The sequence below is a fragment of the Pelophylax lessonae genome (genome assembly GCF_965119305.1).
Source record: "Pelophylax lessonae genome assembly, chromosome: 2".
In the NCBI taxonomy this organism is placed as follows: Eukaryota; Metazoa; Chordata; class Amphibia; order Anura; family Ranidae; genus Pelophylax; species Pelophylax lessonae.
In genome coordinates this window covers 707,550,112-707,571,582 of record NC_138769.1, presented here as the reverse complement: position 1 = coordinate 707,571,582, position 21,471 = coordinate 707,550,112, and the positions used below count along the sequence as shown (strand labels likewise).

The following is a 21,471-nucleotide window of genomic DNA, read 5'->3' as shown; positions in this document are numbered from 1 at the left end:
TGCAAGCCAGGCCTTCTCTACAAGATCAATGCCTGACCTCACATATGCACTTCTGGAAGAATGGTCAAACATTCCCATAGACACTCCTAAACCTTGTGGACAGCCGCCTAGAAGAGTTGAAGCTGTTATAACTGCAAAGGGTGGGCCAACTCAATATTGAACCCCCCATCCATGCGTCCCACCCCCTAATCGGCATGCAGGGCGCCGGACGCATGGATCTTAATGTTTTTTTTTTTTTTAAATCACCTGATTAGAGCCAGAGGCTCTAATAGGGTGATGCAAAGGGTGGTCACGGGGCGCAGAGCAGTGCGCCCAGAGCCCACCCATTGTGTGACAATAGCGAATGAAAATTCGCTATTGTCACACCGATCCTCCTCCTGGCCAATCAGGAAGCCGGTGTAATACCGGCTTCCTGATTGGCCGCATGGCAAACCCCATGCCATTGGCCGAGGAGGAGGCGGGAGCGGGAGGACTCGAGAAGACGCGCCGCCGGAGTGAGGAGAAGCCGCCCGCCGGGACTGAAGACAAGAGAAGCCGTCGCCACCGAGCTACTCCAGGGCCCCAGGTAAGTGCACTGGCCTCGGGGGGGGGGGGGGGCGGGCGGCCCACACTGCATTGAAGGGGGCACACAAGCACGCTGGTATCTGCCTTGAAGGGGGCACGGCAAGCTGGTCACTGCATTGATGGGGGCATGCACGCTGGTCACTGCATTGATGGGGGCACGGCACGCTGGTCACTGCATTGATGGGGGCACGGCAAGCTGGTCACTATATTGATGGGGCATGCACACTGGTCACTGCATTGATGGGGGCACGGCACGCTGGTCACTGCATTGAAGGGGGCACGGCATGCTGGTCACTGCATTGAAGGGGGCACAGCACGCTGGTCACTGCATTTATGGGGGCACGGCAAGCTGGTCACCGCATTGAAGGGGGCACAGGACGCTGGTCACTGCATTGAAGGGGGCACGGCACGCTGGTCACTGCATTGAATGGGGGCATGCTGGTCACTCCATTGAATGGGGGCATGTTGTGGTAACTCTGCATTGAATGGGGGCATGCTGTGGTAACTCTGCATTGAATGGGGGCATGCTGTGGTAACTCTGCATTGAATGGGGGCACACTGTAGTAACTCTGCATTGAATGGGGGCATGCTGTGGTAACTCTGCATTGATGGTGGAATGCTGTGGTAACTCTGCATTGAAAGGGGGCACACTATACTTTGATTACTGAAGGCCCCTTTCACACTTTTGTTACCTCAAAGTCATGCAATTTTTTGCCACGTTTTTTGCCGCAAAGCAATGCCTATTCGATTTAAAAACTTTTAACTGTGGTGGTTATTGATTATATATTGTACATTGAGGCACAAGATCTCCTTTTTTTTTTTTAACGATAACTAGATAAAGCTCCATTTACGTTTTAGACAAAACGCTGTCTGTATGGCTCTGTTTACACGTGATCTGCCCTGCACTGGATGAATGCAGATCACTGCTAGGACACATAGAAAACAATTTATTTATATGTGCCCTATTCACACTGCAATGCACCCCAGTGACGCAGTGCAATGAGCTGCAATAAAATGCAGACACACTGCATTTTATCGCAGCATATAGGACAGGATCACATGTCTTGGCACAGCAGTGCAATGCACCACGCTCTTGTGCAGTGACACAAATGAAGTGTTACGTTTGTGCACTTTTAAATAAAGTTAGTAAAAAAAAAAAAAGGAGCTGTGTGATGCCCTGAAACGAGCATTACACCGCCCCTACTGTTGACGCACTGCAGCCATAACAGACAGCTGCCGCAGTGCCGCTTACTGAACTGCTGCGGTTTAGTGTGAAGCAGCTGTCCAGGGCAGTGTGAACATGCCTAAGACAAACAAAGACGGGGAGGGGTCAGTGACAGCTCGGTCAGCATGCTGGGAGCTCACAGTGAACCTCAGATCCCCATATATTCATACCCCTTAATGACCAGGCCATTTTTTGCAGCACTGCGTTACTTTAACAGAAAATTGTGCGGTCGTGCGACTCTGTACCCAAATAAAATCAATGTCCTTTTTTTTCCACAAATAGAGCTTTCTTTTGGTGTTATTTGATCACCTGAGCGATTTCTATTTTTTGTGCTATAAACAAAAAAAGAGCGACATTTCTGCTATATAACATTCCCAAAAAAAAATAAAAATTAAATCACATTTTTCCATCCTTTTAGGCCAATTTGTATTCTACTACATATTTTTGGTAAAAAATAAAATTGCAATAAGCATATTTTGATTGGTTTGCGCAAAAGTTACTAGTATTGGCGGCAATTTACGATTTTTAGCTGGACTACGACATTACGGTGGACAGATCGGGCCCCTAACTGACATTTTTGACACTTTTGGGGGGGGACCAGTGACATTACTACAGTAATCAGTGCTAAAAATATGCACTCTTACTGCAATAATGACATTGACAGGGAAGGGGTTAACCTAGGGGTGATCAAAGGCTTAAGTGTGAGCCTAGGGGAGTGTTTACTAACTGTATGGGGGAGGGGCTTGCAACATGACCATAGAGACCTGTAATCCTATATAGAAGGATCACAGGCGCTCTGTGATCATTTGAGAGAGAAGAACGGTCAGCTGTGTTTACAACAGCTGACCGTCCTTCTCTCTCAGCGGGGAGCGATCGCGGGTGCCAAGCGGCAATTGCAGCAGCCAGCTCCGTGCATCAGCATCCCCACTGCCTAGTAGGGGCAGGAGCACGCCGGCTGCAGCACGTGCTCACCCCTCAGGACCATGCACGTGACTGACGTAGGGCTACGCAGCTTTGCGCAAGATGTGTAAATGTGCAGCGGGCATCTTAATGTGGTTAAGGCCCACCTGTCCTGCTGCCACATATACTGTATGTACTGCACGGCAGGGGGGAAGAGGTTAAAAGACAGAAAAACCTTGTCTGTGCCCCTCTCTGATTGAGCTTCACCTTGTTAGGTAAAAGCTGAAGGTCCCAGGAGCCGCACATCAGAACAATACCCACTGTGTGTGAACCAGTAGCAGTCTCAGCCTGGACCCCTGCCAGGCCATGCCCCCAACATGTTTACCTCTGCCCACCGGATCTTACCTTGTTACATAGGTCTGAATTGCTCTAACACGAAGCAGGACTGTTTAGTGCCAAAGCGGTGCTCTATATCGATACCAGACCCTTATTGAAAATTTAATTCAGTAGTGAACCAGTAGGTATTGCACCAGCGAATGTGAGTGTATAATTTTTTATTATAATAAATGTTATTGTTGTGAATTACTGCATAATGGGAGTCCTTATCTCTTGAGCATTCGGAGTTTGCTGTCAGCGGAGCAAGAGGTCTTTCCTTTAAAGGAGGGTCTTCAAACTTTTTAAACAAAGAGCCATTTTACTGACCTTCAGACTTTAGGAGACCTGGACTTTGGTCAATGCTAGTACAACATGTCCTGAATGCACTGGGAATAAATAAAGCCCCAGGCTTGGTGGTTAGGGGAGCAAACAAATTACATTAGTGATTGTGGTCAGTAGGAGGAGGAATGGTGCCCCATCATTGGTGTCAATGGGAGGAATGGTGCCCCATCATTGGTGTCAGTGGGAGGAATAGTGCCCCATCATTGGTGTCAGTGGGAGGAATAGAGCCCCATAATTGGTGTCAGTTCACACAAGTCATTGAAGCTATAACAGCTTCAACTCCTCTTGGAAGGCTGTCCACAAGGTTTAGGAGTGTGTCTATGGGAATATTTGACCATTCTTCCAGAAGCACACTCTGCCCAGCAGGGCTTACCTTGTTACTGGGGTCTGACTTGCTCTAACAAGAAGCAGGACTGTATAGTGCCAAAGAGGTGCTCTGTATGGATACCCCTTTTTGAAAATGTTATCCTGTAGTGCACCAGTAGTTACTGCACCAGTGAATGTGAGTGTATGATTTTTTTTATTATAATAAATGTTAATATCAGGGATGGATTTGTGAGGTCAGGCACTGATGTTGGTGTCAGTGGGAGGAATAGTGCCCCATCATTGGTGTCAGTGGTAGAAACAGTGCCCCATCATTAGTGTCAGTGGTAGGAAAAGGGCCCCATCGTTGGTGTCAGTGGATGGAATAGTGCCCCATCATTAGTGTCAGTGGGAGGAACAGTGCAGCATCATTGGTGTCAGTGGGACAAATAATGCCCCATCAATGGCATCAGTGGGAGGAATAGTGCCCCATCGTTGGTGTCAGTGGTAGGAATAGTGCCCCTTCGTTAGTGTCAGTGGGAGGAATAATGCCTCAACATTGGTGTCAGTGGTAGGAACAGGGCCCCACGATTAGTGTTAGTAGTAGGAAAAACGCCCTATCATTAGTGTCAGTGGGAGGAACAGTGCCGCATCATTGGTGTCAGTGGGAAAAAATAATACACCATCAATGGCATCAGTGGGAGGAATAGTGCCCCACTGTTGGTGTCACTGGGAGAAATAATGTCCCATTGTTGGGTCAGTGGGAGGAATAGTGTCCCATCGTTAGTGTCACTGGGAAAAATAGTGTCCCATCATTGGTGTCAGTGGGAAAAATAGTGCCCCATCATTGCTGTCAGTGGGAGGAGTCGTTTCCCATCATTCAGCTTCGGGTGTGGCTGCAGGAAGGTTCTCTGGCTGTGTGTCTGGAGCTGCTCCAGGTGATCTGTTTGAGAGGGGAGTCTGGTAAAATCTCTCCCAGCCCTGCTGGCCCCTATCTGGGGAGGCCATGCAGGCCAGCAGGGCCTCTCCTGCTGGAAGCTCTCAGCTATCCCATGGGCTGACGGATGACATACCTGCTCCCGGACAAGCCATGGCTGGGGATCTCTCTGCCCCTGGTGAGGATGAGGATACCGAGTCCATTCGGGAGCGAGTGGTGGCCGGGATCAAGGTCCTGAATAGGGAGAGAGACCAGCTCTACAAACTGAGAGCAGAGTTGAAGCGTCTGCGAAAGCAGCGTGAAGGTTTGTACAGCCGCAACCGTGGATCTATGGATTCGGAAATCCAGTTGGCAAAGGTCCGGGTTCAACACCAGGAAACCATTGTGGCCATGATGGAAAGCAGAGAGGGGCCCTTTAAGGAAAAGTTCTGCAATGACCGCAGATTCGCAAGGATGGCAAAGATGGAGGTGGAGGAGGAGTCTCCCATTTCTGAACCCCTGCCCCCCCAAGTAGAGGTGAGCAGCCCGTTGTCTTCTCAGGGCTCAGGAGGTATGCTGACAGTGATCCAGGCAGTGGAGTCTCCATTACAGGCGGATCAGCTGGTATTTGGTGAGGAGAACTTTCCTGACAATGTGCCTGATAAGGTAAAGCCTAGCAAGTCACAAGTGACTGATAAAACTATTTTTGTGCCATTTAACACCTTGGCTAATGCGGATGTTTTGCCCAATGACACCCAGGCTGGTAATATTATATCCAGCAATATTTCAGCTGCTGATGTTTCCTTGCAGGAAAAACTGCGTTTAAAAAATGACATTGCAGCAAAGGAACTACAAGAGCCTGAACAACCCATTAACCCCCCTTTTGCTGAGCCCAAGGCTGTTGGTCCAGTCACAGCTGTTGTTCAGGACTCTATACTGCAGCATCAGGCCAACTGTAGTACTACAACAGACACTGTGATAATGAATGGTGATTTTAACGATTCTTCTATTTCAGGTGTTATGGATAATGCTGCCAATATGTGTGCAATGGACAATCCTGCTGGCTCAGTACAAGCAATTAATAATAATGATAGTAATGTACCGGCTAGAGTTACATCAGTGTGGGGTCTTGGCCCTGATAAGCCCTCTTTTGCTCAGGTGGTACGCTCTGCACCTGGTAATGTTATTGAGCCAAGGCTGCAGCCAATGAGGAACCCTGCTTCCAGGCAGAGATTTACACCACAAACTGCCACTTTGAGCGCCCCTGGTTCAGGTCTTGGGTCTCTGGCTTCTGCTGGGGGTCCAAGACGTAATGTTGTTATACTTAAATGGGAAGGTGGTGCAGTCTCTCCAGCACGGCGTGTGGTGGTGGATATGATTTTGGAGATGGGCTTTGGGGCGAATGACCTTTATGCCCTAATACATGTAGCTGGGAGCCGGGAGTACACAATCAGCTTCACCAGGCCAGAGGGTCTTGACCTGTTCTGGGAACGATATGAGGCTCGGTGCAGGTCAAGACCCGAATGGGAAGATCTCGCACCAGTTGCTGTTTCGCAGAGATCGACGGTTAAAAAAATAACCATCATTCTCACTAACGAGAGTGTTCCTGCTCGGGACTTAGAGGTCTGGTTAAGGAACTATGGTGAGGTTTTGACAACGCCAAATAAAATCCTTGATGAACGTGGCATCTGGACTGGGGGTTGGTCAGTAACGGTCAGGTTGGCCAGGGATGGGAATGTTGTCCGTCACCTGCCCTCCTCGGCTTTCATAGGGAGGGATAGGATGACTATTTTTTATCCTGGTCAGCCAAAGCTGTGTCACCGCTGTGGAGAAAAGGGGCATTTTAGCTCCTCCTGTTCAGCCTTAATATGTTCAGTATGTCGGGGACAGGGTCACGTGGCCAGGGACTGTACCCAGGCGATAAGGTGCAACCTGTGCCTGCGTCTTGGCCACCCCTACAGCCGATGTCCGGAAGCCTGGCACAATATGGAGAAGGAGGTAGTAGATGAACTGTTGAGGCTGGACGGGATGGAGGATGAGGCCCCTGGTGTACCATCCTCCTCTGCGGTGACTGACCCCCCAGGTCCTGTTCAGGATCCCTCCCCAGTTTCTGTGGCCAACCCTCCTGTGTCTGTAGGTATTCCTTCTGTGGCTGTCTCTGTGTCCCCCCAGCCTACTGTACCCGCTCCTCTTGTGTCAGAACCTTCTAAGTTTGTGCCCCCCGAGTCAGTTATGCCCCATGAGTCTTCCCCTCTTAGGTCTGACTTAAGGGAAGGTCCCCCCCCACCAGGAGTGGTAGAGGGTACCAAAAAGGGTGCTGCGGCTTCCTCTGTAAAGAAGTCTTCTGTGAAGACTTCAAAGAAGAAGAAAACAAGAGATAACATCTCTGAATCTGACCTGCAGTACCTGGAGGAGAGAAGGAGGGTTGTGAGGCGGAAGAGACAGACGGTGAGGACGGAACAGGGACAGGATGCCCCAGTGTCTGTCCCCAACCGTTCTAGGGCTTCTGCATGGGATATCTCTTCATCTGGAGCTTCTTCTGAGCAAAATTCTGATTCAGAAATGGAATTGGAGGAGGCCTCAAGAAAGAGAGAGGCTTCTGGTGATGAGCAGCAGAGGGGAGCTAAGAAGCAATCCACCCAATAACCCAAATGGCGGTTCCCCCTCCGTTAAAAGTGGTGACAATAAATGTCGCCAGTATTAAGTCGGTAAGAGCTCGTTCTATGGCCTTCTTTTTGTTCAGCCAATTAGATGCTGAAATTTTATTTTTGCAGGAGACTAGGCTCACCTCCTTGGCAGATATTCATATGGCCAAGATAGAGTGGAGGTATGGTCCATCTTACTGGTCTCTTGCGGCCGAGCCTTACGGCGGGGTGGCGGTGTTGTTTAAAACCGGCATGGTAACTGTCCGGCGGGTTATTGAGGTGGAGATTGGGAGATGTATGGTCTTAGACGTCCTTGTGGGAGGGCAGGACCTGCGCCTAATTAATATTTATGGGCCGCACACAAAGTGGGACAGGAAATGCCTTTTTACAAGGATCAAGCCATTTCTTTTTACATCCCGGCAAGTGGTTTTTGGAGGTGACTTTAATACTGTGACTAGGCCCAAGGACAGGAAGGACTTCAATGACAGGCTGGGATATGATAGCGTTTTTTTAAATAGTATGGTTAGGGATGCTGGTCTTGTGGATGTGCACATTAAGCACCTTCCGGATGACACAGGGTTCACCTTTCATCGAGGTAATAGTCAGAGTAGGATAGATAGGTTTTTTTTGAAGGAGGCCTCTGCTTTCTCACCCCCAGTGGTGCAGGCAGTGGAGTTCTCTGATCACTGTATGCTATCTGTGGTCTTGAATGCTTCAGACTTTCCTCAGAGGGGAAAAGGCATCTGGAGATTAAATTCGACTCTCCTTGAGGAAGAACATGTTAGACAATCCTTTGAGGAATTCTTTCAGGCACAAGTGACCATCCTGGACTTTTGTAGCAGCAAGGCTGAGTGGTGGGAGCTGACCAAAAAGAGGATTTCTGGATTCTTCAGGGGCCTAGCCAATAAAAAACAGTTTAATAGATACATGACCTACCAACGTTTGCGGAGGAAGCTGGATATTCTTGTCTCGAGAGGAGGAGATCCTGGGGCAATCTCTGAAGCGAAAATCCTCCTCAGGAAGTGTCAATATGACCGGCATACCTCTTTGGTTCTGGAGCGGGACTATGGGAAATACCACTCGCCTGACCCTTACCAGAACTGCAAACAGGGTGTAGCTGTTAAGATGGTCGTTGGCCTTAAGGATAGTACAGGTTCCTTGACAAAGTCCAGGTCAGGGATCCTGGAGGTCGTGAGGTCTTTTTATGCTGAACTTCTTGGGAGGAAAGAGCTTGACCGAGACAAGATGGAAAGCTTTTTGGACTCTACTCCAGGTCTAAATGGTGGAGATGTCCCCTTGATGAATTTGACAGAAGAGATCACAGTTGAAGAGGTGACGAGGGCAATTGAACAGCTTGCCATCAAAAAGTCACCTGGACCAGATGGTCTGACGGCTGAGTTTTACAAAGCCTTTAAGTCTATTCTGGCCCCACATTTGGTAGAGGTTTTTAACAGTTGTCTTGCTGAGGGGATGCTTCCCCCTTCCATGAGACTCTCAGCTGTGATTCTTCTTTCAAAAGGTAAAGATCCTTCGATGATTGAGAATTGGCGCCCCATCAGCCTTCTCAATGTCGATAGAAAGGTGCTGGCGAAGATACTTTTCTGGCGCTTATCGGCAGTAGCAGAGTCTTTGCTTTCTCGCCATCAGCACTGTTCGATCCAGGGTAGGAGCACCTTCACAGCGGTTTTAGCTGTCCGGGAGGCCTTGGAGCAGTGCAGGGCTGCAGGCTGGGGAAAGTATTTACTGGCATTGGATCAGGCAAAGGCTTTCGATCGTGTCAACCATGAGTACCTGTGGTTGCTCTTTAGTAAGTACGGTCTGCCGGGGGGTTTTGTCGATTGGTTAAAAGTCTTGTATAAGGGGGCAGAAAGCTTCCCTCTTGTTAATGGTTGGGTTGGACAGTCCTTTGAGGTTGGTTCTGGGGTGCGCCAGGGTTGTCCCCTGAGTCCCCTGCTCTATGTGTTTGCAATCGACCCCTTCATCCGGAGGCTAGAGAGCGGCATGTTGTGTGGGGTACCAGTGGGAATCCCGGGTGAGCCGCCTTTGAGGGTTGTTGCCTATGCGGATGATGTGTCAGTGATTGTCACTGGGACAGATGAAGCGGAGGAGGTGGTCTCTCTGACATCACGGTACTCTGAAGCATCAGGCTCCAAGATCAATCAGGAAAAGAGTGAAGTTTTTTGGATGGGAAAGGAAGGTGAGGGGTTTGATCTCCCGGACACCTTTCCAGTGCCCCAGGAAAATATTAAGGTATTAGGTATTGAATTTGGACCTGGCGATTATGGCCTCAAAAACTGGGAAGGCAGGCTGGAAGTTGCCAATACTAAGGTGGTCAACTGGAAGAGATGGAAGTTATCTCTGAGGGAAAGGGTTGATCTGATTAAGACTTACCTGATACCGATCTTCTTGTATGTCAGCCCTGTCTGCATCTTGCCAGTGTCTCTCTATGCTAGGATCTATAGTGTGTTCTTCCAGATGCTGTGGGGGAGCAGACTGAACCCCATCAAGAGGAATGTCACCTATCTATCCAGGAGGGAGGGTGGCTTAGGTATGGTCAACCCCGTTCTTTTCTTTTCACTGCTATTTCTCAAGTTTAACATTGGTAGTATGCTTGCAGTGGAACCTCCTGGATGGGCAGGCATGTTTAGATCTTGGTTTAGGCCTTTTCTGCGACTTTGGGAAGAAGGTGGCCAAGTGAAGAATCTCAGGGGTCATCGTGGTCAGCTCCCAGCCTATGTCGCTCCGTGTCTGAAGTTACTGCGGCAGTGGCGACTGTCGGCTGAAGATCTCAGATCCGCTCCGAGGAAAGTCCTTATGAGCCGAGTCTTGAGCGAAGTCTTTCATGACCCACTGGCCTTAAGGGATTGCCCAGGCCCAATTTTGAGGGAAGGGTTAAGACTGATTAATTTGGCTAGAGTCCCCCTTAAATTCAGGGATCTGGCATGGTTGTGCTTCCACGGGAGGCTCTATGTTCGGGGCAATTTGAAATTCCGCAGTGGGATGGATCGTGGTTGTCCTCGGGAGGAATGTACAGGTGAGGAGGAGACTATGGACCATTTTCTGCTTCGTTGCCCTTTTAACATAGAGGTATACAAACAGGTTGGGCGGGCCATCGGTGTTCCTTTCCTCTCCAGGCTGGGTTATGCTGAGTGGGTGTATGGAGCATTCAATACTGGTGGGGGCTTTTGTTTGGATACACTTTTTTTAGTTAGCTTAGTAGTCCGTTATTACACATGGAATGCACAGTGTCAGGTCACCCTTCGGCGTAAAATCCTTCCTGTTCAGGTGGTGGTGTGTGACATTCTGCATGAGGTGGGGAAGATTCGGGCGCTTGAGAGAGACAAGTGGGGTCAGAGGGCTTGGTTGAAGGCGTGGAGGGGTTTCAAGCCTCCCTGACTGCCAGGAGTCTCTTTCCCGGGTGTGGCTTTCTGTCTCTTATCACCCTAGATTTTTTCTTAATGCTCAGTTTTTGATAAATGGCTGCATACATAGGTGATGGGTTGTGCCTCTTAGGCCCTCTCTGCTGCTTTATGTAAATAGTTTTCTAAAAATGTTGGAAGTGGATTATGTATATATTGTATATATTCTGCACATGGATGTGTATTCCTTTGTTTTCTGTTGGAATATTGTACTATAGTTATGTTTTTTACTTTTGTATAAAATATGTTGCTTGATTCTTTTCAATAAAAGATCAATAGTGTCCCATCATTGGTGTCAGTGGGAGAAATAGTGTCCCATCATTGATGTCAGTGGGAGGAATAGTGTCCCATTATTGGTGTCAGTGAGAGGAAAAGTGCTGCATCATTGGTATCAGTGGAAGGAATTATGCCACATAGTTGGTGTCAGTGGGAGGAATTATTCCCCACTGTTGGTGTCATTTGGAGGAATAGTGCCCCAAGGGCCAAAAAAAGACTAGCAAAGGCCGCATCTAGACAGCAGGCTGCAGTTAGGAGACCACTGCCCTAAAGGAACACACACCAAGATATTGTAGCGTCTGTAGGAGGAAAACGGGGAGTTCCTTAACCCCAAAGGGGGCAGAGCGCATTCAGACCTACTGTATATCTCTGATAGGTCAAATGTATAAGGAGAGAGGCTGTTAACACAGGAGGTGGAGAAGTTTGTATCAGAGCACTTGAGGAATCAGTTGGATAATCACTAGAAAACACTATTTAAGAAACTATTTTTGAACATTAAGTGTATATTTAGTGATTTTGTGACGTTATCTGCCTTCTGAGATACTATATGAAATCACTGGATTTTATTTTCATAGTATGTGATTTTAAACCATGGTTTGTAAGTATATTTGGTGACATTTAGTAAATTTTTTTTATAGAAAATAGACTGCTTGTTTTTTCATAAGTCTATTTAGAGCAGCATAGCACTATAGATCAGGATTTTTTTTTTTTTGCATGCAGACATCACACACTACAATTAGATATTTATGCATTTTTTTTTAAATCAAATACACATGAAACAGTTGCCCGTGTGCCTTTTGCATAATGCAGTAAGATGGATATGGAGGAAGTCATAGAACTAACATTGCATAAACGGTCTTGCACCCTGGAGGCTGAGCAGAAGACAGCCAGACATTGAGTACACTGACACATACTGCTAAACAAGGAGGGAAGAGGGAGGATAAGTTCATGTGCTATCAGCAGCGGAGGTGTGAATCACATACAAGTATTTCTCCTCAAACAGCTTCTTTGCATGCCGAATTCTCCGATTTGCAGTTATTTATAGATTACAGAGCGTCAATGTGTTAAATAAATCATGGCAAAGCGTTAAAGTGGTCTTGACCAACCACTATGAATTTGCAAATAACAGTAAAAAGGTAAGCGTCTCCTTGCTGTAGGCAGCTGTTGTGGTCTGTGAGTTCTCCTTATGGTAAACCTATATGGTCAAAAGTGGGCAATCAAAGCTCAACATATGATGAAGATACTCCCAGTGCACTACACGTATCATTGCCAGGGGTATTGCAGATCAATAGGTGATGTTAAAAGCAAATGTTCACATTTCTTGTAAAAGTTAAACTTGGCTCTGAAGCCATCCAGTGTCCAAAGTCTCCCAAATTGGCCAGTGAGTCTACCCATCACATTACAGAATTAATATGAGGGCTTAGCAAGCAGGAGAAGCAAATCCATCATATGATCAGTTGGAACTGCGCAGGTTTGTTACATAAAATGCAATGGTGAAACCCAGTAACTCCTCTGCCTGTGGAATCTCTACCTCCATGACTAAGCACCGTGGGCGGGGCAAAACTACGATATGTTACCAATGGGTTTTGCTAGATGGTCAGCACTTGGATTGATTTCTTTCCCCTTCTTGTATCTACCAAACTGAGACAAGCTCTTTCCTAGCCTGCACTCCCAGCGGATGTTAATGGATGTGAACTGACAGTGGCCTGAAGTGGCACCCCTAGCTTATATGTGGGTTCTCAGAACCCCGGGATCTGTTATACTTTTGCCAAGAAGAGGTTAAAGCAGGGCTCCCCAGGCTTCTTGGCTTTGAATTCATAGAATCCGAGCAATTTTCCCGTGTCACATAAAATACTTACGCCGCCTCCTAAGAAAAGACACTGTATGTGGGAAGAGGATGGTTACGCCTATATCTTCTACACCTTCTATGAGTTGATATTCCCCTTCCCTCTTTATCCTCTTTCCACCCTCAACCCCTTCTTTATATACACCCCTAGTTTAACTTTCACTCCCCCCACCACCCTCCCTCCCACATGTTCCCCCACCCGTCCCCTCCTCTCCCTATCATGCTCCAGTCCCTCTCTCTCTCAACCCCCTATAACCTCACACAATTTCCAGATACAAGAATATCCCGACTAGGATACAACTCCAGCTCAGGCTTCATAGACCTATACAACATATATTCTTCTGCTCATTTACTTTTTTACCCACATCCTCCAGAAAACCTAGTTATCCTAGTGACTACTACAATACAACTGGTTATTACTCAACCCTACTCCTGCAACAACCACCTCACCATTGAGGGAACATCTCCCTATGACCTAAAAGTAAGTCTGGCCATAATCAAGGTCACCTAACAACTTTTATACCAGACAACAAGTTTGACCTTATTATGTCTATCATTTGTTATGGTTAAGTTTCTTAGATGTACCTTTTTACAATACGGTGGCTGCGTCCGCAAAACATAAACCAGTTGATTGTCCTTTTTCATACTTTAATACGCAATAAATTTTCTTGAAAAAAAAAAAAAAAAAGCAGGGCTCCCCAAACTTTATAAACAAAGAGCCAATTTAATGTTCTTCAGACTTTAGGGGGGGCTGATTGTGGCCAATAGAAGTAAAAAATCTCAAAGGCGTCAGTCGTCTGTGGGAGCTAACAATGCTTTAGGGTTCGTGGTCAGTAGGTGTACAAAAACAACCTAGCACTTGTGGATAGTGGGAGGAGAACCAACGCCCCAATGTTGGTGTCTGTAGGAGGAATAGTGTACCATCATTGGTATCAGTAGGGATAATAGTGCCCTATTATTGATGACAATGGAAGGAATTGTGCCCATCCTCGAGGGGTTATTGAGAGGAATTATGCACCATTCTTTATGTCAGTGGAATAAATAGTCCTTCATCATTTGTGTCAGAGGGAGAAATAGGCTCCCATCATTGGTGTCAGTAGGAGGAATAGTGTCCTATTATTGGTATCAATAGGAGGAATAGTGCCCCATTATTGGTGACAGTGGAAGGAATTTTGTTCATCCTTGGGATTCAATGTGAGGAATTATGCATCATTGTTTGTATCAGTGGAATAAATTGTTCTTTATCATATCATTTGTGTCGGAGGGTGGAATAGTGGCCTATCATTGGTGTCAGTGGGAGCTATAGTGCCCTGCCATTGGTGTCAATAAGGGGAATTGTAAAAGCAACACAAGAACAAAGCTCCTAGAAGTTCTCTCTTTAGTTTCCAGCCCCCTTGGGAGCCCATTTGGCAAATACAGACGTTCCAGCTTACAAGTACAGAGCTCTGTCACCACCTCCCTCCTTCTGTCTCTGTTGCTTAGAAAGGCTCAGCACATTGCAGTGAAAGATGTGGTAGTAGTGGGATGACAGAAATCCAGCCACAGACATCCCAAGGTAAAACTAGTGAAATGTACTGCAGAATATAACCATTCTCCACTCTATCTGAACCTGAAATAAAAATGTAAAGTTCTACTTTAAATACACATGTAAAATGACACACGTACACTGTTACCCCAAATATTATAAGATATTTGAATATGATAAGAAATAAGATAAAGAGCTATGTTTTAATTATAGTACCTCAACCAATCAGAGTGATTATTCTAAACTCATAAAAGCTGAAATCTGGTTGGTTTCTCTAGGTAATTAGAAATCACAGCACTCTCCTACTGACACTGTCTAAATATCTTGTACGGAATTACAGTATTTTATATTTTTTAATAATATTTCTGATATTCTGCAATTTTAGCTGCTTCGTGTAATACTTAATATTTAATACTCATATTAAATTATAAAATGTAATACTCATATCAAATTATCATAATGTGTACTTTAATAGTTATAAATTCATACTAATCTAACATAAATGTCTTCTTATAAGGCAAGAATCATTTTATAAAATAATATTTTTTTATTTGAATCTACTGCATGAGTCAGAGGACCTCACAAATGCTGTTGACTGAATAAATTAGATAAATATATAAAATAATAATAATAATGATTAATATTATTATTACAAATAATAAAAATAAGTATGTTATATATTCTGTCTATAAATATATGGACTTGGCTTGAAAACTTACATCCAAAGCAAATAAGGCTCTCCACTCTAAATAAATCAATTAATGAAACCACAGCCTATCCAATGAAAAGTTTTTGTGTTTGAATTCTTTTTATTCATTTACCAAAGCGTTATAAAACACAATACTTCACCATAAAATACATCATAAATTCCAAAAAAAAAAAGTTAAATCTCAGACACAGCATAACATAAATACAATACCCTACAAATATTTAAAAGGTATCTCCTAGAACCTTATCGTAGTTTCCAAATATATTGAAGTTCCCAGATTCTTCCCCCGGGAGGAGGCAAGAGGTGGCATGAGAGGTGGAGACACCCTGCATCTAAATGCAAAAACCCCGGGAGATCTTCCCCCCAGGAACAAATCTAGGGGGTTGTCAGGCTTATCTACTTGGTCTAAACTACCCATACCCCCCCCCCATTTTCTCCGAATCCCCCTTTCATCACTTCCTATCACTCCATTACTTCCTAAGATGTGGCAAAACCAATGAAAAGTTTTATCAGTTAGTAAAAGTTTTCACAAGTGTCATTGAAGTCACCCTGTGCACAGATACAAGACATACAAACGTAATTCACTCTAAGCAAGCAGTACACACTCATATCTCTGGGCATAAAAGGCAAATGAGTGTCAAACAAGTAACATCCCAAGTTTCACCTTCTCAGCCAACGCGTCACCTCTTCCAAGTCAACTAAGTCAGCCTCTATCACCATGCCATCAACTAAACAGGCATTTTTCTGCTACAACTTGGCTGCATTCATAAAATCCTCTGCAGCATGTACAATCCACAAACCGGCTAAACTAAATATGAAGACCTTCATCGTTCTTCATCCTAAACTAAATACTTCATCCATCTATGTCCTATCTTCCCATTTCCTTGGAAACCATAAAATGCAATATGCATACTGTACTGAACACAAACAGCTAGATTTAGAAATTAATCTTTTAAAAGCCTTGCATGCAAGCACTGAAGCATCTTATTTGTCATGGCCTAATTAGGACTGCAATATTCACAATCAATACGGTCCATGCATTCGTCTCTACTTGGCAGAGGTCCGTTGATGCTAAAGGTTGATAACACAACACGAGCTGAGCATGCAGTTGAGTAACAATTAAAAAAAAAAAGCCGTCACAACCACCTGTAATAGAAGATTTAGTCTGGCTCGCTATTGCAAAGTGCTCATTTGAGCAAAGGAGACATCTTTTTGCCGATGGGTTTTCACACGTACGAGGAAGAGACAGGATCTTGCGAGCTCTTACCTTGACGTTAGTCCTCAGTGCACAATAACATGCAAAAAACATTGCAGTGAATAAGGAACATATGGACCCAAAATCAGCTTCTTTTTGCAGCACGAAGCATCGAAGCTCAATCCCCAGCATGAGCTGCCTGGGAACGCTCTGTATTGCTGTGAGTTTGATATTGCATTGATCTCTGCTTTTCTGACTTAAAAAAAAAAAGAAGCGAGAGGGAAAGAGGGAGAGCTATGTCTTAAAGGCACTCCATTAAAGAGTCAAATCTCTCTCTCCATTGATTTATTTTGCCCATAAATTTCATTTAGGGAAAAAAAAAATCAGCCACACAACTTGAGATGTTTTTTTCAGTCTAATTTTTTTTCTAGAATCAAACTAAGGGGGATGGAAAGGGAGGGAGCTAAATCAAATCATTAAGGTGAGAAATTGAAATGTAACCAGTCTTGTAATAGTGATTTGCTTTGATGTTTCTCTGTTTAATATTTCACAAATTGAATTAATTTTGCATGAAGAAAATTAAAGAATCAACCATTTCTTTCTCTTTCTCTTCGGAGAGATAGTGAAGACACTGTACTATTTTTTCCTTTCGCTGCTCTTAAAGTGGCAACCCCTAGTTAGCGAGGAGTTTCACAGGCAACGAGTCTTTCTTAGTGACATAGGTCGCTTGCTTAAGAGCAGCTGATCGTTATCCAGCCGCAATTTGTACAAGGCATCTCAGTTACACTTCACCCCCCCCCCCCCCTTCATTCAGCTCCTAGAAAAGATCCTCTAAATTCAGGAGAAGCTTTTGTTAATCTAATAGAGAATATATTATGCTGAGATGAATTAGGAAGGTTCAATGTTCTTTTGGAGACCTACTTTCTGCAATTGTTAATCATGGTCATGTAAAAGAAAGCTTGACAATGACAGGTTATTATTGATAAAGCAAGACTTTTTTTCCCTCTGCTTATTTTACAAGAAATAATTGGCATCTTCTAAACTGCTTTAGAAAGTCTTGGTAGTACCAAGAAAAGTAATTGAATCCATATTCCATAACATGTGAAATGAAGCAGTTCACTCTGGGAGCTGATATTCATGAGAATGTAGCATATTAACTTATTTAAAAGAAGTGACATCATTGGAAACCAAGAATATTGATAGTAAAGGCTCTAGTAAATATGATTGCAAATGTGGAGATGGTAACAGTGGTGTCACTGGTCTCCAGTGAACGGATAGGCTGCATTCTCAGTGAGTTCACCAACCTCAAGCAAATTAATAGACTGAATTCTCAATGATATCACTGGTCTCTGATGAAGAAATAGGCTGCATTCTTACTGATGTCACTGGTCTCTAGTGAATGGATTGGCTGCATTCTCAGTGATGTCACTGGTCTCTAGTGAAGGGATAGGCTGCATTCTTAGTGATGTCACTGGTCTCTAGTGAATGGATAGGTTGCATTCTCAGTGATTTCACTGGTCTCTAATGATGGGATAGTCTGCATTTTCTGTGATGTCACTGGTCTCTATTGAAGGGATAGGCTGCATTCTCTGATGTCACTGGTCTCTAGTAAAGGGATAGGCTGCATACTCAGTGATGTCATTGGTCTCTAGTAAAAGGATAAGTTGCATTTTTAGGGAAGTCACTTGTCTCTAATGTAGCATAAGCTGCATTCTCAGTGATGTCAATGGTCTCTAGTGAATGGATATGCTGCATTCTCAGTGATTTCACTGCCTGGTCTCTAGTGAATGGATTGGCTGCATTCTCAGTGATGTCACTGGTCTCTAGTGAATGGATATGCTGCATTCTCAGTGATTTCACTGCCTGGTCTCTAGTGAATGGATAGGCTGCATTCTCAGCGATGTCACTGGTCTCTAGTGAATTGATAGGCTGCATTCTCAGCGATGTCACTGGTCTCTAGTGAAGGGATAGGCTGCATTCTCAGTGATGTCACTGGTCTCTAGTGAATGGATAGGCTGCATTCTCAGTGATGTCACTGGTCTCTAGTGAAGGGATGGGCTGCAGTCTCAGTGATGTCACTGGTCTCTAGTAAAGGGATAGATTGCATTCTCAGTGATGTCATTGGTCTCTAGTGAATGGATAGGCTGCATTCTCAGTGATTTCACTGGTAACTAGTGAAGGGATAGGCTGCATTCTCAGGGATGTCACTGGTCTCTAGTGAATGGATAGGTTGCAGTCTCAGTGATGTCACTGGTCTCTAGTAAAGGGATAGGCTGCATTTGCAGTGATGTCATTGGTCTCTAATAAAGGGATAGGCTACTTTCTTACTGATGTCACTGGTTTCCAATGATTGGATAGGTTGCATTGTCAATAATGTCACAACCTCAAGTAAACAAATAGATTTAATTCTCAATGATGTCACTGGTCTCTAGTGAAGGAATAGGCTGCATTGTCAGTGATGTCACCAACCTCAAGCAAATGAATAGGCTGAATTCCTAATGATGTCCCTGGTCTCTGATGCCACTGGTCTCTAGTGAAAAAATAGGCTGCATTCTTAGTGAGGTCACTGGTCTCTAGTGAAGGGATAGGCTGCATTTGTAGTGATGTCACTGGTCTCTAGTGAATGGATAGGCTACACTCTCAGTGATGTCCCTGGTCTCTAGTGAAGGGATAGGCTGCATTCTCAGTGGTGTCACTGATCTCTGGTGAAGGGATAGGCTGCGTTCTCAGTGATGTCACTGGTCTCTAGTAAAGGGATAGGCTGCTTCCTTAGTGATGTCACTGGCTTCCAATGATTGGATAGGTTGCATTGTCAATAATGTCACAACCTAAAGCAAACGAATAGACCTATTTCTCAATGATATCACTGGTCTCTGAAGTCACTGGTCTCTAGTGAAGGAATAGGCTGCATGGTCAGTGATGTCACCAACCTCAAGCAAATGAATAGGCTGAATTCTCAGTGAAGAAATAGGCTGCATTCTTAGTGATGTCCCTGGTCTCTAGTGAAGAAATAGGCTGCATTCTTAGTGATGTCACTGGTCTCTAGTGAAGGGATAGGCTGCATTCATAGTGAACTCACTGGTCTCTAGTGAAGGGATAGGCTGCATTCTTAGTGATGTCACTGGTCTCCATTGAAGTGATAGGCTTAATTTTCTTGTAAAGTTACTTGTCTATAATGTAGGGATAGGTTGCAATCTCAATAATGTCACTGACCTCAAGCACATTAATAGACTGATTGTCTGACCTCAAGCACATTAATGGACACATTAATAGAGTAATCAATGTCATTAGTCTTTATGAAATGTCACTCGTCTTTATAAAATGGTTCTGGCACTGACTTGGCAACCAGAATGCTGACCCTTTTGGATTTTGTAATGGGTGAGGGACTGTGATACACTAGTGGGAAGTCTCTATTTGTTAATTTAGGAATATTATCACTTCTGAAGTGTGTTTCTTGTAGAAAGGCGACTTGAGTTTTACTTTTCTGCAAATTGGCAAGCAACCATGAGCGTGAATCTCTGGAACATTAAGACTAGTGATCAACCAATATCATTTTTTAATGCCGATACCGATATTTTGGTCATCGGATATCGGTTTCGGCCAAAATTGGCCGATATTTTCGGACAATTAAAAACATTTTTTTTTCTTTACAGGTACTCCTTTTGGAGGGATCTGGGAGTCTAAAAGACCCCAAACCCCTCCTCGGCACGCCAAGTTTGACTGTTTTGAATGCTGTCAGTTTTTTTAATTTAGCGCCGAGTACCCGTAAGTGATGTCATAACATCACTTCCGGGTTTTTACATGGAGACCCGATCAGAGCCGAATGCAGTCTTTGGCGGCCGTGCAGGTAGGATGTCCGGGTCTCCCGGTGGGACGGGAGACCCGGGCGAGCCATGGAAGGCAGCGGGAGGGGGGGGGGGCTGGATGTGGCCTTAAACAATCAGGGAGAAAAAAAAAAGGGTAAGGGGGGACGGGAAATTGCTCGTTCACTTCATTCAGCCCAGCAGCACCAAGACAGCAGAGTTTGACTGTCCGGCCAATACCAGTCAGGTACAACATATGTATGCCCCCAAATAACAAGAACTTAAGCCCAATATAAGTATAGGGCAGGACAGATCCCATAACCCCACCAAAGAGGCCATCATCCCAGCCATTGACAGCCAAGACACAAAATGACTATAAACTAAAAAATCAATGGCTCCCATGGCACCAAAAGCGGATGATCGCTGGTCCAACAACAAGGTCTGGCTCAGCACTCTCAGAAAATAGGGGAGAAGCGGGACCGTCCACAAGTAACAGGTCAACTTGTATGGTCATCAGTTGCCCCCAACACAGACACCATCTGATCCATGTCAGCCGTGGCAACCCCAGGCTCGGAGCACAGGAAACAGGTCAGAAGAGTCAATGTGGGGTAAAGGGAGGTAAAATGGCGCTGTCAGGCTAATAAATAGGAAATATAAATATGTCTTATAAGTGCACTGATGATAAAAGTGAATAAAAAAATCCAGATATGTGAAACTTAATGTGGTGAATCCTTAAAAAGTGTAAATATGTCTAAAAGAAATTAGTAAAAAATATATATATTATCGTGATAGGTGTGTAAATATGAATATTAAGATGTAAATAATAAATTATAAAGAATCCATTCAGTGTGTGATCCTAAAGGTATAAATATGATTTCATACAAAATACATTAAATCAATAAATAAAGTGGTATATTAGATAACCTCAATAAATAATTAAAGTGCTAATTAATCAAATGTAAATTGTGCTAGTGAGCCAAGCAATATATAGCTATGTATAAATTTGTACACAAAATCAATTCATAAATAGTGTCCCAGCAATTTAAATAACATAAATAAATAAATAAATGTAAAAAGAATATATAGAAAAATTGTCCATATAAATAGCCAAAATTAACTGGTGCTACAAATATAATTAAGTCCCAAGATGTAAAACGAAGCAGAGATTTAACAGGAAAAAAATGGATTCCAGGAGTTCCAGAATGATGGGGGTGCTCAATACAGGAATAAGTGCTTCCCTCCTATTACTCCCGCACTCACCAGATGGTGGTACCCCCACAGGGGTAATCAGCGTTTGGGGTGACTCTCAGAGGTCCCTCCGAAGGCTGGCTAGTAATCCACTTAATCCCGACTTCATATACTGTATTTTTCTCCAGGGGAAAATTAATGGGAAATACCTCCTCTTTAAGTACTCCAATATAGGTTTGA

At 44.6% G+C, this 21,471-nt stretch overlaps 1 protein-coding gene across 7 annotated transcripts in view; it reads right to left on the bottom strand.

Annotated features, from left to right (window-relative positions):
• The window catches only part of DLG2 (discs large MAGUK scaffold protein 2), a 2,359,657-nt gene that overhangs the window by 1,708,239 nt on the left and 629,947 nt on the right, over positions 1-21,471 (bottom strand). The window contains exons 1-2 of one of the 7 annotated variants that reach the window (XM_082244458.1): positions 16,313-16,447; positions 14,245-14,420 (exon numbers count right to left, since the gene is read on the bottom strand). The exons of 3 other annotated variants lie outside the window; for them this stretch is intronic. Coding sequence is in view for 2 of the 4 variants with exons in the window: in XM_082244454.1 (XP_082100580.1) it covers positions 16,313-16,432 (120 nt within the window). In the remaining 2 variants the exon portion in view is untranslated. Of the gene's footprint in view, positions 1-14,244; positions 14,421-16,191; positions 16,569-21,471 lie in introns of those variants that run through there. 3 more of the 7 variants (XM_082244454.1, XM_082244451.1, XM_082244459.1) reach the window with 3 other exon arrangements.